Source organism: Chrysemys picta, chromosome 7 (genome assembly GCF_011386835.1).
Source record: "Chrysemys picta bellii isolate R12L10 chromosome 7, ASM1138683v2, whole genome shotgun sequence".
Lineage (NCBI taxonomy): Eukaryota > Metazoa > Chordata > Testudines > Emydidae > Chrysemys > Chrysemys picta.
This window is the reverse complement of record NC_088797.1, coordinates 34,763,013-34,780,028: the sequence shown is the minus strand read 5'-3', so window position 1 is coordinate 34,780,028 and position 17,016 is coordinate 34,763,013. Positions and strand designations below refer to the sequence as shown.

Here is a 17,016-nt window from a genome sequence, read left to right as displayed (position 1 = left end):
GTGGAGTTGGGCGGGCTGGCATCCCCCCTGCCACCCCAACCCTCAGGTCACAGTACTCCCCCTCCTGAGGTCAGGAGGCCTGCACTCCACGGACACCCTTTGCCTGAGCACCCTAAGCTGTTTGCTGGGCACTCAACCCCTACCAGCACTCTAGACTGTTTGCTGGGGCTCCAGCCCTGGCTGAGGGCCTAGCCCCTAAACTATGGGTTGGGGCCGGAGACCACTAATTTCCCCATTTACGTGGGTAGCAAAGGGGCATGGCCTCCCTCAGAGAGAACAGCGAGGGAGAGCCACACCCACCTATATGCTTACAGGCAGTGTGTGCGTGTGTGTGGGGGGGTATCAATTCCATAACCACCTATAATAATCCATAAAACCAACAAAGAAAACTACTCACTTGCAATTCTAGTTCTTAGATTTGTAGTCACAACAGATCCACACTTCAGAATGCGTACCTTATGTGTGACTGAGAGAAGTCTTATTGCAAAATTCCTGACTGCCAGCAAACAGCAGGACAGCGTGCATGTATCTGCTGGAGTCCTGGATACTAAGAGTTGCTAATACTGAAAAGTCAATTTAATGAGATGAAAAATATATAATTTCCTAATTCTATAAGAAAGGCAAGCAAGTGTGGATTTCCTGTGACTATATTAATTCTTAACCAAGAAATAGATGCAAGATATTTTCTTTTCTAAAAATAGGTATTACATCAGCCCCTTTGCTTGGATCTAAAAAGCTATAAGCATGCTTAAATTATTTGCCCTCAGTTTCACCACAGATGGGCCAGTACCCTAGAATGACACTGAGCTAGTACACTCAGAGGGTTGTCACTCAGATGCAATGCAGAAGACCAAGATTTAAAAAAAGGTGCCTAAAGTTAAGAGCATAAATCCTTATTTATCATTTAAATAAGTGGGCTGATTTTCAGAAGTGCTGAGCAGCCAGCAGCTCCCTTTAAAATCACTGGGAACAGCAGGGTACTCAGCACTTTGGAAAATCAGAACGCTTCTTTAGGTGTTTAAACATTCTGAAAATCTCAGCCCAACTCTCCATTTAGTTTGAGACCACTGAGACCTCAGGTTCCCGGATTTAAGGGGAGATATACCTGTTACACTCCTCAGGACTCCTTCATTGTGTTAATAACAAGTATTAATGATCCTCATTGAAACCTGCTGATTCTGGCACATCCTTTCTGCCAGACACTGTGGACTAGAAAGTTCAGGGAGTGCAACTGTGCACGTGCATTTGTGCATACCTAACACAGGCATGCAAATATCTTGTGTGCATGAAAATCTGATATAATAAATAAAAATAATATTACTACCACTCGATTTGCTATCATTGACAGGGTATTTGATCACATTATGCAGGTGCAAATATAGGCAAACAATCTTCTATGCCTAACTTTGAAAATCTGGTCCACAATGTCCTAGATCTTGTGCAGTGAAATGAAGTCTTTGACATGAGATGTGTAGTTAGACACCCATTACCCCTGGGAAACAAACTGGACTTTAGGTAGTTAAAAATGAAAAATAGTCACGTCACTAGCACCTTGCTGATGCCATGGGCAGATACTTGGATTCGTTTCAATGTGTTAGAACATAACATAAATCCACTATGAGATTCTCTGTGCACAAATGGGGAGACCCTTCATTCTTTCCGCTATCGCTATGAACAGCTGAGTAGATCTGTTGAATGGTTTGGTCCTTTGTATACAGAAAGCCAGGGCCCACCTAACATCCAACAAGTGGGGGTGCTGTTCTTCTCTATTCGCATGTGGATTAGGGTAGAAAATCGGTAGGAAGATTGCTTGACTGCAATGGAATTGTGAGATCACCTTAGGAAGGAACAATGGGTGTGGTCACAACTAGACTCTGTCCTTGAAGAAACCCATATATTGGGGCTCCGATGTGAGGGCCCGGATCGCTGAAACTCTTCTGGCCGAAGTGATATCCACCAGGAAGGCCACTTTCCAGGAAAGGTGTAACAACAAACACGTTGCTAGAGGCTCAAACGGGGACCCAATAAGTTTTGATAGGACAAGGTTCAGGTCCCAGGGAAGGATGGGATCTCTAACCTGGGGGAAACACCCTCTCTAGGCCTTTGAGAAAACGGCTCCCCATCTCGTATGAAAAGACAGATTGGTTATCCACCTTGAGATGGAAGGCAGAGATAGCCACTAGGTGAACCTTGACTGGGAAGAGAGCTAGACCTTGTTGTTTCAGCTGTAAAAGGTATTCTAAGGACATGGCTACACTGGCAACTTCAAAGCGCTGTCACGGGAACACTCCCGCGGCAGCGCTTTGAAGTGCAAGTGTGGTCGAGCTCCCCCAGCGCTCCTGGTAATCCACCTCCACAAGGGGATTGGCTCCCAGTGCTCGGAGCCTGTTTACACTAGTGCTTTAAAGCGCTCAGACTTGCTGCGCTCAAGGGGGTGATTTTTCACCCCTCTGAGCCAGCAAGTTAGAGCACTATAAAATGTAAGTGTAGACAAGCCCTAAGATGAGCTGTAGAGATGACTCAAAGGTGGAATTTGTTGGGAGCACAAGATGGAGACCGTTTCAATTTTTGCAAGGTAAGTAGCCCTGGTGGAGGGCTTTTTAATGCCCTTCAGCCATGGAGCTTCCAAGCTGTCAGATGAAGAGAGCTGATGTTCAGGTGGAATAGCCAATGATGATCCTGGGAGATCAGGTCTGGGTGTAGTGGAAGCCTTAGTGATGCCTCCACTCACAGGGCTCACAGGTTGGTGAACCAATGCTGTCTGGGCCACGCCAGAGCTATGAAAATGATCTGCACTCTGTCCTGCTTGATCCTCATCAGAACCTCGTGGATCAATGGGATGGGGGAAATGAGTAATACAGGTGTCTTGTCCACAGGAACATGTCCATGAAAGACTCCAGGCTGTGACCTTGCAGGAAGCAAACCTGGTGGCATTTCCTGTTTTTGCAGGTGGCAAACAAGTCTCTAAGGGGAGTGCCCCCCCGCTGGAAGATGTCCCTCTCAATGTCTGGCTGGAGAGACCACTCGTGGTGAGCGGAGAAAAACCTGCTGAGGTGATCTCCCAGCTGGTTGTGTGCTCCTGGGAGGTAGGATGCCTCCAGGCTGATGGACTGAGCAATGCAGAATTCCCATAGGCGGATTGCTTCCTGACACAGGGGGGGAACAACGTGCACCGCCCTGCCTGTTTATGTAGAATATAGCCATCGTATTGTCCGTGAAAACCAAAACAGTCTTGCCCGTCATGTGAGGGAAAAATGCCTGGCAGGCTAGACACTCGCCCTCCCGCCCCCGAACTCCCTGACATTGATGTGGAGGGAAAGCTCATCTTTGGACCAAAGGCCCTCAGTCCTGAGGGACCTTAGGTGGACTCCCCAGCAGAGGGCCAATGTATCGGACACTGGGGACAACAGTTAAAGTCTTGAGAAGGGTACCCCTGTACATACCATGTGTTCTGCCACCATGACAGTGAGCTGAGGACCTGGGTAGGTACCGTAAGCACTGAGTCCAGGTGATGACAAAAGGGGAAGTATACCATGGCCAGCCAGACTGGGAAAGGTCTGAGACATAGCCTCGCATGTTGCACTACGTACGTGCATGATGCCACGTAGCCCAGGAGGCTCAGACATTTTCATACGGTTGTGATCAGATGAGCTTGGAGGGATCTTATCAGGGATGTAATTGAGTGAAACCGATTGTCCGGAAGTAGAGCTCTTGCTTGCACAGAGTCGAGTACCACACTGATGAACTCCATCCTTTGGATCGGGATAAGAGTGGACTTCTGGATGTTCAACAAAAGACCTAACGTTCTGAAGGTCAATTGAATGAGACAGATGTTTGCTTCCACTTGAGCTCTGGATCAGCCCTGGACTAGCCAGTCATCGAGGTATGAAAATACATGGATTTCTTTCTTCTGAGAAAGGCTGCTACTACTGCCACGCATTTGGTGAAGACTTGCGGGGTGGCTAACAGGCCGAATGGAATCACCACAAACTGGTAGTGAGCTTGGTTCACTACAAATCTTAGGAAATGTCTGTTGCCATGGAACTGTCTGAGCAATTAAGGGTTCCAGCACCCATCACGGGTGGTAAGAAGGAACTGAAGGGGTAGTGGGGTCAGCAAGGCTCTTTATAACGGCGCTATGGAGCATGGCACCAGAAGGCGCTGGAGCCGATCCAACTGATACTGCTGGGGACAAAAATTCCAGCAACTGTGCTCAGGGCACACACACAGCTACTGCAGCTGGGCTGGGAGGGAGGGATAAGGGGCAGAGAAACAGAAACTGGATTGTCATAGGGGTATCTTTAACTCTCTACTCCCTGGGGGAATTTTTGTGTGTCTGTATTGTTACAGGCATACTTACTGACAGGTTCTGAAATAAATTGCCAAAATAATTGAAACTAGTGTGATTATGTAGTGTTATTTTGACAAATAAAATTTGCAGAATTTTAAAATACTGTGCGCAGAATGCCCCCCAGGAATATTATCTATATTGCTATTGCACAGAGGAGTCCCATCCCCATTGGGCGAGGCACTGTATAAACATAGCAAAGTGACAGTTCATGCCTCAAAGAGAGCATGGCATGTCCATCTGCAAATTAAATGACATTCTGGCTTTAAGGATATCAATGAGAATAATATAATAATGTGTAATGATCCAGTGACTGGACTTATTGCTGCCACAACTGTTGTGGATGGAACTACTATTGGCATTAGGCTGCTTTGAACAGGAGTGTAAGAAGATGAAACAGGGTCAGAAGGATCAAGTTGTAGGATCTTTTCAGCCTGCACTTAGAGGGAGCTTTGGATTGAATCTTGTCCTCTGAATCTATACTAAGCAAAACCAAAGAGTTGTGCCAATGGCATCCCTGAATCCCACTGGCTCTAATGACTGAGATAGTGCTGACCTCTGATAGTTCCAAAACACACAGCTTTGGGAAATCCCATTAAAACTACACTGAATCAACTGGCATTGACACAGCCTCTTTGTAGTAAGATGAGGAACTCTCCTCCATTGCCGTGGAAGATTTGCTCTCCAAGGCCATCCAGAGAGATTTCTGTTGGACTTAGAGTGCAGAGCAGGGATGTTCAAGCGATCTCCCTAAGACCTGTCCGCTTGCCATGTATTTGCCGGGCGTTGAAGATAGCAATCATGTTTATCCATAATGAACATTTTATGGCCCCACCTGGAGGAATTTCTTAAAGCTGCCGGGCTGTTTCTCTTCAGGTATATCAAGAGAAAAAGAAACAGTGAGGGGAACAAGAGAGCCAGACAACAATCACATCAAAATAAATATCTAAACAATTCTGAAACAGGTAATGTCAGAGAGAGAGTGGCAGAGGTGTCAAAGCCTCAAGAAGCACCACACACAAACTTTTTTAAAATAGAAAAGGGAAAAATAGAGAAAATTCAGAAAAAAAAAATCAGCTATTTTGTGAGTAAGCAGTTTTAACAATGAGGGTCAGACACCTATTGTGCAATTCACTCCTAGAACTACTGTCTGGAGTTTCTTTTTCACCAATCGTTAGAAGTGCTAATAGGCCAGAGCTTTAAGCAAGAGCAAGTGTGCATCACCCCTCATGATGTCTGGTCAGGTGTTTACCTTTACAGAATCAGTGTTTCACAATACCTGAGTTTGAGAGTCATACCTTGGTTAGGACATGAAAGATGTAGGGATACATTAATCCCTTCTTGTGCCTGTGTTCTGCCACTCTTAATACTTCAGGTGCTACAGGAGGCAATGGAGGGGTGGTAATATCCATATGGTTCCTGGTGGGCATTGACAACAGACATGGGATTTGTGGACTACTGGCTTGATTCCCTTTGACTTCAGCTGCCTGGCTTCCTGAAGAGGCAGTCGAAGAACCTTCTGCCTGCAATACATCATACAAAAGAAAACATGCTTTTATTGGTTACATAGAAAAATAAACTTGTACATTAACAGAAAAAAAGCACTTTGCATGTCTCTCCCTGCACCCACAATGGGAGCTTAAATTGATAACTTTGCTAGACACTAAAAATAATGGCCTTAATAAAGGCACCAGATTAATGGCTTATTACAACAAGCTGCAACCCCCTGCCCCCTTTTTTGGCCTATGACTGCAGAGGTGTTACAGGCCACTTCACCTTGAATGGTGTCTCAGAATGTGTTAACTATTCATGCTAAACCATCTGTTTCACCTTGTATTTAGCTGTGACACTCTGGGTATGTCAACATAGCAATGTCACTCAGGCTCGAGAGGCTATTTCATTGCTGTGTAAACTTCCAGGGTGCTAGGGTCCTAGAGTCCAGACCCCAGCCCAGAAGTCTACAAAGCAATGAAATAGCCCTGCGAGCCCAAGTCGGCTGACATGGGCCAGCCTCGGGTTTTTCTTTGCTGTGAAGACACTCTCTGGGGCCTGGTCTACACTAGAAAATTAGGTCGGTTTAACTACATTGGTCAAGTGTGTGAAACATCCATACCTGAGCGACATAGGTAAGGTGACCTAAGTCCCTGTGTCGACAGTGCTAGGTCGACAGAAGAAACCTAGTTACCACCTGGTGAGGAGGTGGATTACCTATGCCGACAGGAGAACCCCTCCTGTCAGTATAGATGGTGTCTACACTGAAGCGCAGCAGCAGTGCAGCTGTAGCATTTTAAGTGTAGACAAGCCCTGAGTACCTTTCCCACACCTGACGAAGAGTTCTGTGTAGCCTGAAAACTTTGGCTTGTCTACATTTGAAATGCTATAGCTGTCTCTTTCACCAACAGAAGTCAGTCCAATAGAAGATATTACATCACCCACCTTGTTCGACAAATGAAAACATTCATTTTTTTTTTTTTACTATACAAAAGTGCGAACATGTAGCATGGATTACCAAAGGCAGCTACAGAAGCTGCAAACATGAACAGTGTAAAGTACTACACTGAAGGTACATCTACACTTACAGCCGTATGTAGAGTACAGATACCACACACCCAGCTAGCATGGGTACAAACAGCAGTGTAGACAGTGAGGCATGGCTTAGGCAGGTAGAGTAGAGTGTCCTACATGCCTGAATCCCCAGGACACTATTTTTAGCAGTATAGTGTCCCGCTGCCTCTCTTCTGGCAGAGCCTTTCCCTGTCACAGTGAAAGGCTCCTGCAGCAGGGAGTTACCAGAGCTTTTCCCTGTTGCCTGAGCCTTTCACAGCAGCACCTAGCTACATGTATAGTGCATGTACTCTAAATGCTGCCACAAGTGTGTAGACAACCTTAGGAAGAAATAAACACACAACTACAAAATGAGGAATAATTGTCTAGACATTAGTACCGCTGAAAAGGATCTGGGAGTTATAGTTGACTCATATTCAATTTGTGATCCACAACATGATGCAGTTACAAAAAAAGACTAGTATCATTCTAGAGTGTATTAACAGAAGTGTCATATGTAAGATTCAGGAGGTAATTGCCCTGCTCTCCTTGGCACTGGTGAGGCCTCAGCTGGAGTACTGTGTCCAGTTCTGAGCGCCACACTTTTAAGAAAGATGTGGACAAATTTGAGAGTCCAGAGGAGAGCAACAAAAGTGATAAAAGGTTTAGAAAACCTGACCAAAGGAGAAAGGTGAAAAAACTGGGCATATTTAGTCCTGAGAAAATAGGACTAAAGGGGAACCTGATAACAGTCTTCAAATATGTTAAGAGCTGTTACAAAGAGGGCTGAAATCAATGTCCACTTAAGGCAGGACATGAAGTAATGGACTTAATCTGCAGCTAAAGAGATTTAGTTTGGATATTAGGAAAGACTTTCTAACTATAAAAATAGTTAAGTTCTGGAATAAGCTGCCAAGGGAGATTATGGAATCCCCATCATTGGAGGTTTTTAAGAACAGGTTAGGTAAACACCTGCCAGGGATGGTCTATACTTGGTCCTGTCTCAGTACAGGGGGCTAGACTAGATGACCTCTCGAGATCCCTTCCAGTCCTACTTTTCTATGATTTTATATTCATAAGTGAATCAAAATTATAACCATAACAGAATGCTGAAAATAAATTCTTCCTATTCTGTGGTTACTCTAGTCGTCGTTTTCCTGCCAATAACCATTATTAAAAACAAGATATATTCATGTCATCGTGCAGTTTAAATTTTAACTTTTCATCATATTAAAAAGTAGTAATTTTTCTTTACATTAATATTTTCCCAGTATAGCAATAACAACCTCTGATAAACATTTCTGGGGAGTTATTGACTAGTTGGGCAAAGGCAAAACAAAGGGCCTTCAACTCCAGCCTGGGAAAAAGAAAAAAAGAAAAGAAAAAAAAAGGGGGGGGGGGAGGTGGAGAAGGACGGGGGGACAAAACCTTCCTCTGCTCATTTCTTGAACAAAATGGGAAAACATACGAGCACCGACCACATAACATGATTTGATCTTGAAGGGCCTATGGTTTTTTCCCCATTATGAATGAAATTATGTTCCCTGTGTTAAAAGGGCTGCACAATATTTTTGCTACCTCTTCTGGTTAAGAGTTGCTAGTATAGCATTCAATTCTGTTGCTAGAAATTCAATTCACTATTAAGATTTACAGCCAAAAGTGACATACTGTTGGACTTATCCAACAATGAAAAAATACTTGGATAACTGCTTTCAGAGATGCTTAGAAGTAGAAGCAGAGAAACCCACAAAAAATCTCACTAACAACAATCTGGTAATCTCTCAATTTAGGAGGACACGATAAGTCGTATTTTCATCTGAATTTAATATCTACTACTATAACAAGTAATTCCTAAGTTGCTATAACTGAAAGACTAAGGTTTGTTAACTTTGTGCATGTGACAGCACATTATGATTAATCAGTTTCATGGTTTTGCAGATGTGAACATCCCTTCACACACAGAAAGGTGTGCAGGGCCCCCAGCATGTTTGAGGTAATTCCAGGTACATCCATCAAATCTTTCTAAATACCAAAAGGGAAGCAGACAAATCCTTATTTAAAAAGTTAAGGATTTTTTATTTTAAAGAAGTCAAGGCTCACTATTCAAAAAGGTGTTCCCTCAGAACACGGAATTTCAAAAACAGATTTAGTTTTTAAAAAGAGGTTAGATACAAAAGGAATGGTTAGAACAAAACAATCTGTGCTAGTACTTTTTTCAAGCAATAGCTGTCAGATATAAAATGTTTTTTTAAGTACACTTAGTTAGCACTAAAGTGTCATATTTATGGTATATTTTTATTTAGATGTAATTATTGTAAACAGATTCCTATCCCCAATTCTAGTAGCGCTAAGAATGATTTTAAAAGATGCTGAAATGGCACTATAAATAAGAATTTACAAAACAATGTGCTGCTATTGAAAGGGGGGAAATCTAGTTAAAAAAAGAAGTGTACTACCACAAGACTCTCATGTATTTGCACTATTCTAGGTTATTACCAGTCTGAATAAAAATTGGTTTAGAAAATTTTAAAAATCTGATTTTTTTTAAAAATACAGATTTTTATTCTTTAAATAAATTTGACATTGACAACCTATGTTAACGCCTAAACTTATAATCTATTAAAAACATTACATACAAAAATATTGAGTACATATTTGCTGATAAATTCCAAAGAAAGTAAGACCACTGAACTGGTGGAAGTCAATGGCTTACACCTGGAACCAGAGTTTGCTGAAGTATTAAACCAGCTTTTGACAGCTGTAGCCTCTTCGGCAGGTACAGAGAGACCATCACCTTCATTTCAGCTAGTTCAGTTCAATGACCAGTTCGTTCAAAGTTTAGAAACCAATTGGAAGTAGAAAAAGAAGGAAAGTTGATTTTCCTCTTCCCATCTATGAATAAAAACTAGGTGTGAAAAGATTAAGTCTACTAGTTCTAAAGTCTTGATGACATCGTTACCAGAAATCAGTTCAATTCACTAACTACAGATAATACTTCCTCTTTTAATGAATTGGTTTTAAATGCAAGACATGTTTTGATAAACATTTTTCCCCTCTGTGTCCAGCAGTTAAGGTAGTTTTATTTAATAAAAAAAATTAAAATGCGGTTTTGTCCATTTTTAACTGAATATGAATGTCCATCCAGGTAGAGCTTGACACACATCACAAGTAAAAAATTAATTGAATAAATAAGAAATGCATCATTCCCCATTTTCTAACATAGTAAGAAATGTAAAAATTAAGAATCTGAATAAAGGTAAATTAAGCTGCAGAATTGCTTAAATAAATGTGTATAGACATAATATATCCTCCTGTTTAGCAAAAAGCAGAACCAAATTAAGCACACAGGCTATATTTAGTTGCAAGCCAACATGTTTTAATGGTTACCAACCTCTCTCAGGAAAATAACTAAAAAGTACAATTGCAATACATGATTAAAATCAGTAATTTAAATCAATCCACCCTACATAATGCACCCAACACTGCAAACAACACAATGGTATCCAAGAGACTACTAGTACCTCCACAGTTAGGAGTATTATTATTGTTAGCGTTTATTTTTATTACTGTAATACCTAAAAGGCCTAACTGAGATGGGAAGCCCATTGTCCCAGGCACTGGATAAATGCATAGTGAGACAGTCCTCACCCCAAGAGCTTGCAATTTAACTAAATGAAACAAAGGATAAGAGAAAGGAAACATTATCATCAGGGTTGGTGCTAGCTTTCTGTTATAGGCGAGATTTTCAACTCCCTAAATGATCTACCTTAAAACTTCACATGCCATATCTGATTCCAATGTGAAATTCTTCTGGAAAGTTTGAACATACACAAAGTTTCAGAGGACCTAGACTTTAAAAATATATTTTCACCTTTCAAACATTTTTCCAATATTTTGGCTACTTCTCTGTGAAATAAATATACCTACAAACTCTAGACTTGGCTTTTCCTATAGTGCTAACAAATACAATTGCTTTTAACTGGTTTAGGGGAGGGTAAGGAAGCAATTACAGATTTAAAACTGTTATCACAGAAACACAAAGTATACACTTTAAAATGTACATAGATACTAGTATATACATGTGTCCATCTGATTATCTACTCACCAGTTTTTTGCATACTTTGCAAATTGTATGGCCCTATGGACATTCTGCAAATTGTGAATGGTCCACATGCAGATAGCTATCACACCGGGAGTGGCTTGCAGGGATAAGTATGGATGGGTGTGGTCTGTTTCTGACAGTTATCAGGTTAGCACTATAGGGACAGATCCAAGGTGTTATCTGACTGGAATTTCCAGATTAAAAACTTTTATTTTATTTTGGGGGAGGGGGAGAGAGGGGGAAACTAACACATTCTCAAAAGGGTTTATAGCTAAGAAAAAAGGTCTTTCCACCATAACTCCAGACTTTGGTTTGGCTTTATTTCTATTATATTTTTTGCCTGAGAATAAATTAATGGCTAGCCTTCATCATTGGCTTATATTGGAGGTATAAAACATGTGCATTTTCACTGAAATGTAGTTGAAACTTGGCATGTCTGGAATGATGTCCTTCAAATTGACAATGGTTTTGGCACTTGCTTTTTACTAGCACAATTTTAAATCAATGTTGAATTCTTAAGGTATTAACTGTACCATCCTTACATTAAGTAGTTCCATTCAAACTCATAGAATTACTTTACTATTCATTGTGAAATTCATCCCAACCATTTGTAAAAGTAAAATCTCTAACTGATAAGTAATAGTATTTTTTCCATCTTTGAATTCTCATACATTAATTGATAATAATGACTATACAGCTCTGAGTTGTGCATTTTTGCCCTACCTTCAAACATCCATAATGGAACTGCTCTCAACAGATAGACCATGCAGAGCTTGAGGGACATAGCAAACATCCTTGCTACATTAAGACTACTAAAGGCATTCATATTGAAATCAACACAGTATATTATCGTGTATATGAAATATGCAGAAATAGCCAAGAATGACAGGGTGAGCTAGTCTACTGAGTTTACAATTTTGTACGCATATCATGACATATTTTAAGCCATTTCTCACTGTATATTACAGGGTTGTTGTTTTTTTTAAGTTCTCACAGGTGCTTTTGAAAGTTTTACCCATATGCTTGTAAGGCTGTAGCAATAAATGTGGAGGTTTGGAACTTAAGGTATTACCTTTGTTTGGTCTCCTGGGTCTCCTCCATGTGCTTGGTTTTCCGACTGTGTTCTTGTTTTTTCCCAACTCATTTTGTTCCCACTGACATGGCTGAATAAATACACAAAAAGAAAAACTACCCTATTTAGTGCAAAATGTAAGATGCATCTTAATAGCTTTATTAATAGTCAATGAGAATTTTTATCAGTCAGTGAATGCTCTAATTTTAAAAAAAGACACCACATAAATTAGAAATGCCAATATACAGGAGTGTCTAGAAAGCAGTGTAACATCCCCATAATTATTAATTAAATGTTGTTAATATTTGGATTGTAATTTTTAAAAACTTTTAAGATTCCTTTATAATTATAAGGACTAAGTATTATCTCGACCATCCTTTACCTGCTCTTAAAAAACTTCCAATGATGGAGATCCCACAACCTTTCTATGCAATTTATTCCAGTGCTTAATTAACCACCCTGACAGGTAGGAAGTTTTTCCTAATGTCCTATCTAAACTGCCCTTGCTGCAATTTAAACCCATTTCTTCTTGTCCTATCCTCAGAGGTTAATAAGAACAATTTTTCACCCATCTCCTTGTAACAACCTTTTATGCACTTGAAAACTTATGTTCCCCCCCTTAGTCTTCTCTCCAGACTAAACAAATCCAATTTTTTTCAATCTTCCCTCATAGGTCATATTTTTTTAAACCTTTAATCATTTTTGTTGCTCTCCTCTAGACTTTCTCCAGTTTGTCCACATCTTTCCTGAAATGTGGTGCCCAGAACTGGACACAATACTCCAGTTGAGGCCATATCAGCATGGAGTAGAGTGAAAGAATTACTTCTCATGTCTTGTTTACAACACTCCAGCTATTACATCCCAGAATATTTGCATTCACCCCCCGACCCCCAACAGCATTATACTGTTGAATCATATTTATCCTGTGATCCACTGTGACCTCAGATCCCTTTCCACAGTACTCCTTCCTAGGCAGTCATTTCCCATTTTGTACGTGTGCAACTGATTGTTCCTTTTTAAGTGGAGTACTTTGCATTTGTCCTTATTGAATGTCATCCTACTTACTTCAGACCATTTCTCCAGTTTGTCCAGATAATTTTGAATTTTAATCCTACCTTCCAAAGCACTTGCAACCCCTCCCAGGTCGGTATCGTCCACAAACTTTATAAAAAAGTGTACTCTCTATGCCATTATCTAAATCATTGATGAAGATATTGAACAGAACTGGACCCAGGACCGATCCCTGCAGGCCCCACTCGTTATGCCTTCCCAGCTTGACTGTGAACCGCTGAGAACTACTCTTAGGGAACGGTTTTCCAACCAGTTATGCACCACCTTATAGTAGCTCCATCTAGGACCTAGGCTGTATTTCTCTAGTTGGTTTATGAGAGAGTCATGCAAAACAGTATCAAAAGCCTTACTAAAGATATACCACAGCTACTGCTTCCCCCCTCTCCACGAGGCTTGTTACCCTGTCAAAGAAAGCTATAGTTTGATTTGACAGAATTTGTTCTTGACTAATCCATGCGGTTACTTATCACCTTATCTTCTATTAGTGTAGAAAAACATCTTAAATGAAGTTCCAATGTCTGTCAATTTACCAACTAGTTTCCCACTTAAGAGACTGTCTCTAAACATAGTGATATAAATGATATTGTCTGGATGCCAATTTCATAATTCATTCAGAATGTACTGCATAAAACAAATCGCATTATTGTGAAAAAAATTTCTAGTGTACATATCTTGTTAACATAGATGTATCAATTTTATAAGTTGAAAATTTTAATTGTGGATAATTAAGTAATTGTACATAGTTCATTAAGCAAAGCAATCATAATGTGGTCCACATATCCCCAGTGTGTACCAACTACATCACAAAAAATAAAATTTAGGGTTATTGCCATTAATTGCAGACACTCTCAGAATTTACTGCCATGAAGAGATGCATTCACAACTGCATACTAAGCACCAGAGATTTGAACTTCTAAAGGCATCTTTAGACTAAGTATGGTCATGTGCCGTGGTGTACGCACCAGGTCTTCATCTATTTAAGGTTACATGCAGATAGTACCCATAGTACACCCAGATAGTTGGGGGGGGGGGGGAGAGGGGAGGGCTCAGTGGTTTGAGCATTGGCCTGCTAAACCCAGGGTTGTGAGGCCATTTAGGGATCTGGGGCAAAAATCTGTCCAGGGATTGGTCCTGCTTTGAGCAGGGGGTTGGACTAAATGACCTCCTGAGGTCCCTTCCAACCCTGACATTCTATGATTCTATGAAATCTCCTGTTGGAAATCAGTAAGCAGTAACAACAAAGACTCCACAACTGTCTTACCAAAATGGACATATGATCTAGTACAGGGGTTCTCAACCTTTTTCTTTCTGAGACCCCAGCCCCAGCATGCTATAAAACCTCCACAGCCCACCTGTGCACAACAACTGATGTTCTGCATATAAAAGCCAGGGCCAGCGTTAGGGGGTAGCAAACAGGGCAATTGTTTGGGGCCCCATGAAGCAAAGCTGCTTAGGCTTCAGCCCCAGGTGGTGGGGCTCAGGGCCTTGGGCTTCAGCCCTATGCAGTGGGGCTTCAACTTTCTGCCCCGGATCCCAGTGAGTCTGATGCTGGCCCTGCTTGACGGACCCCCTGAAACCTGCTTGCGAACCTCTGGTTGAGAACCAATGATCTAGTATAAACCTGAACATATGAATTAGTCTGAATTACCTTTTCACTCCAAGCAAGGGATAAGGCACAATGGTAGGGCAGAACAAGGAAGTTTTCAGCGCTACTCTCTGTGCTGTATCTGTTCTGTGGATGAGGGCCATCAGTCACTTTCTAGAATTGTTAATCCTTGCATAAACTCTAAACTTCACTGCATGACTACATTTTCCCAAAGTTATAAAAGTGCAAAAACTGTAAGCTGAGCAGGGTTTTATATTTTTTTTATCTATTAGAACTCTAATATATAATGCTTTGGGGTGTTTTTCCACTGTGGAGTTGAAGAGAGGAGGCTCTCATTTATCAGGATCTCACAATGCATCATTTTTCTTCTTAGGGAACAATGAAAGAGTATGGGGTAAAAAAACCTGCTAGTAGTGGGTTTTTTTTGTTTTTTAGAAAAATGGCTAGAGTACACAGATATACTGGCAGCCAGAGTGACCCAACAAAGTACAACTTTTCTGTCAGTAACCTTCAAGCTTTCCCTGTACTCACAGGATACTGAAAAAGGTTCTGCTCATGAATAAGTATTTCAAAATATGTAAAGTGTTACTGAAATGATCTTATCCATTACTTACTTCACAGCACCTCCATTGCCTTCATCATTGTCAGAGGAAGATGATGTAGAAGAGGCAGGAAAATAGGTTGAATCCACATGATTGGGGCTCCCACTCTGAGCTGGGTTTATTGGAGAGGATCGTTCATACAATGGAGTATGTTTTCCTTCATGAGGAATGTTACTGTAGTTGTTCTGCTCAGAAAGATTTTTCCCACCTGCTTCCAAGGTGATGGCTGGCTCCGAGAGATTATATGGGTATGGACCCGGACCTTGGGCTCCACCCTGACTGGACATCTGTGGGGCCTAATACAATTTTATTTAAAAAAAAAAAAAAAAAAAACACAAAGGTAACAACAAAAAGATTGTTGTTATAATATGAATTCTGTTATTTAAATAGACTTTTTTTTTTTTTTTTTTAACGTCTGAGTTCAGCCTTCCAGACTGCTCACGAGAAATGCTTTCATTGGAGTCTGCCAAGTCACTGCAGTTACAAGATGAGTTTTATCAATCAACTCTGGTTGTGAAAAGCAGGCTAGGTTTTTATCTCCTTATCTAGATTTTCATGAGTCTAGCAGACCACATTTCTAATGGTTATTAAGTCAAGAAAAGCAGAAGAAAATACTTGCCACAGGTTTTGCTTGTAGAGAGGTCTGTGGAATGTTGAGCATCTGAGAAGGAACATACGGTGGCACTATCCCAGGCATCCCAAACTGATTTGTTCTGGCTGTTTAATTAGCAAATGGGGGAAAAGGAGTGGAAATAAAAATGGGAAAAAACACAATAGTACTCATTTTATATACTCATCCCCACACAGGCAGTCTGGTCAAAACACAGTTGTCCAATGTGTATTTTAAGTAACTAATCTATATGTTAAAAAAAAAAATCAAACCTCACTGAGTTTTACACTTGACCTGGTTATTTTAATTTATTTATATATTTTGCCCTTACAGTTTATTTGCTCTTGTTTTATTCCCGTGTGTCTATTTTGACGATTCTAAGCTCATTTCTGCTTTTTTATTATATAATTCTCTCTCCAACTCTGTAGTTTGTCAAGTGAATTTTAACTTGTTTTGGTTTCTCTCTATTTTGATTCTATTTCGCTCTCGTCATTCTGCCTACTTTTATTCTCCAAATCCCATCACATCTAGAACTCAATCCACACAACCCTTCAGTGAAAGTGGCTTGACATTCTCAACATATTGCATTTCCACTAGAATACAGCAGAAGTAGTGGAACTTGATGTTTCTAGACACTAACTATAAGAATATTGGCTGTCCAACAAGCATTCAAAAGAGAAAAAACACTGTCAGACAGTAGCAGCATGCTGTCTTTGTTAAGCAGAAACAATCTTATTTACATCTTCCTCAGAAAGATGCAAGGTAGTTAGTATACTGTAATATGAAAACTATCTGGAGATCACCTGCTTCCTCTCCTTAGAGCTTCCCTTGCACTCACTATCTTCCCTCCATACCAACCTGGGCTTGCAACCTACCCAACGTGGATTGGTTAATTAGGGTTAGCAGAACAGGAAAATCAGTGACAAGAACTATAATTGTGAGTTGAGATGGCACCAACTGACAGACTGAAAAACACAAGTATTTTAACCCTAATGCAAGTCTTGGGGGACTTAAAACAGGCTCTGTTTCAGATGAGTTAATGTTCAGGAGCCCCAAAGTGG

At 40.8% G+C, this 17,016-nt stretch overlaps 1 protein-coding gene across 4 annotated transcripts in view; it reads right to left on the bottom strand.

Moving 5' to 3' along the window:
• FAM120A (family with sequence similarity 120 member A) overlaps window positions 1-17,016 on the bottom strand; it is a 115,500-nt gene that overhangs the window by 58,932 nt on the left and 39,552 nt on the right. For 2 of the 4 annotated variants that reach the window (XM_024102956.3, XM_024102958.3), the window contains exons 6-10: window positions 15,965-16,062; window positions 15,358-15,641; window positions 14,786-14,869; window positions 12,067-12,157; window positions 5,647-5,871 (exon numbers count right to left, since the gene is read on the bottom strand). In XM_024102956.3, coding sequence (XP_023958724.2) covers window positions 5,647-5,871; window positions 12,067-12,157; window positions 14,786-14,869; window positions 15,358-15,641; window positions 15,965-16,062 — 782 coding nt within the window. The remainder of the gene's footprint in view (window positions 1-5,646; window positions 5,872-12,066; window positions 12,158-14,785; window positions 14,870-15,357; window positions 15,642-15,964; window positions 16,063-17,016) is intronic. The other 2 variants (XM_005307154.5, XM_065551171.1) reach the window with 1 other exon arrangement.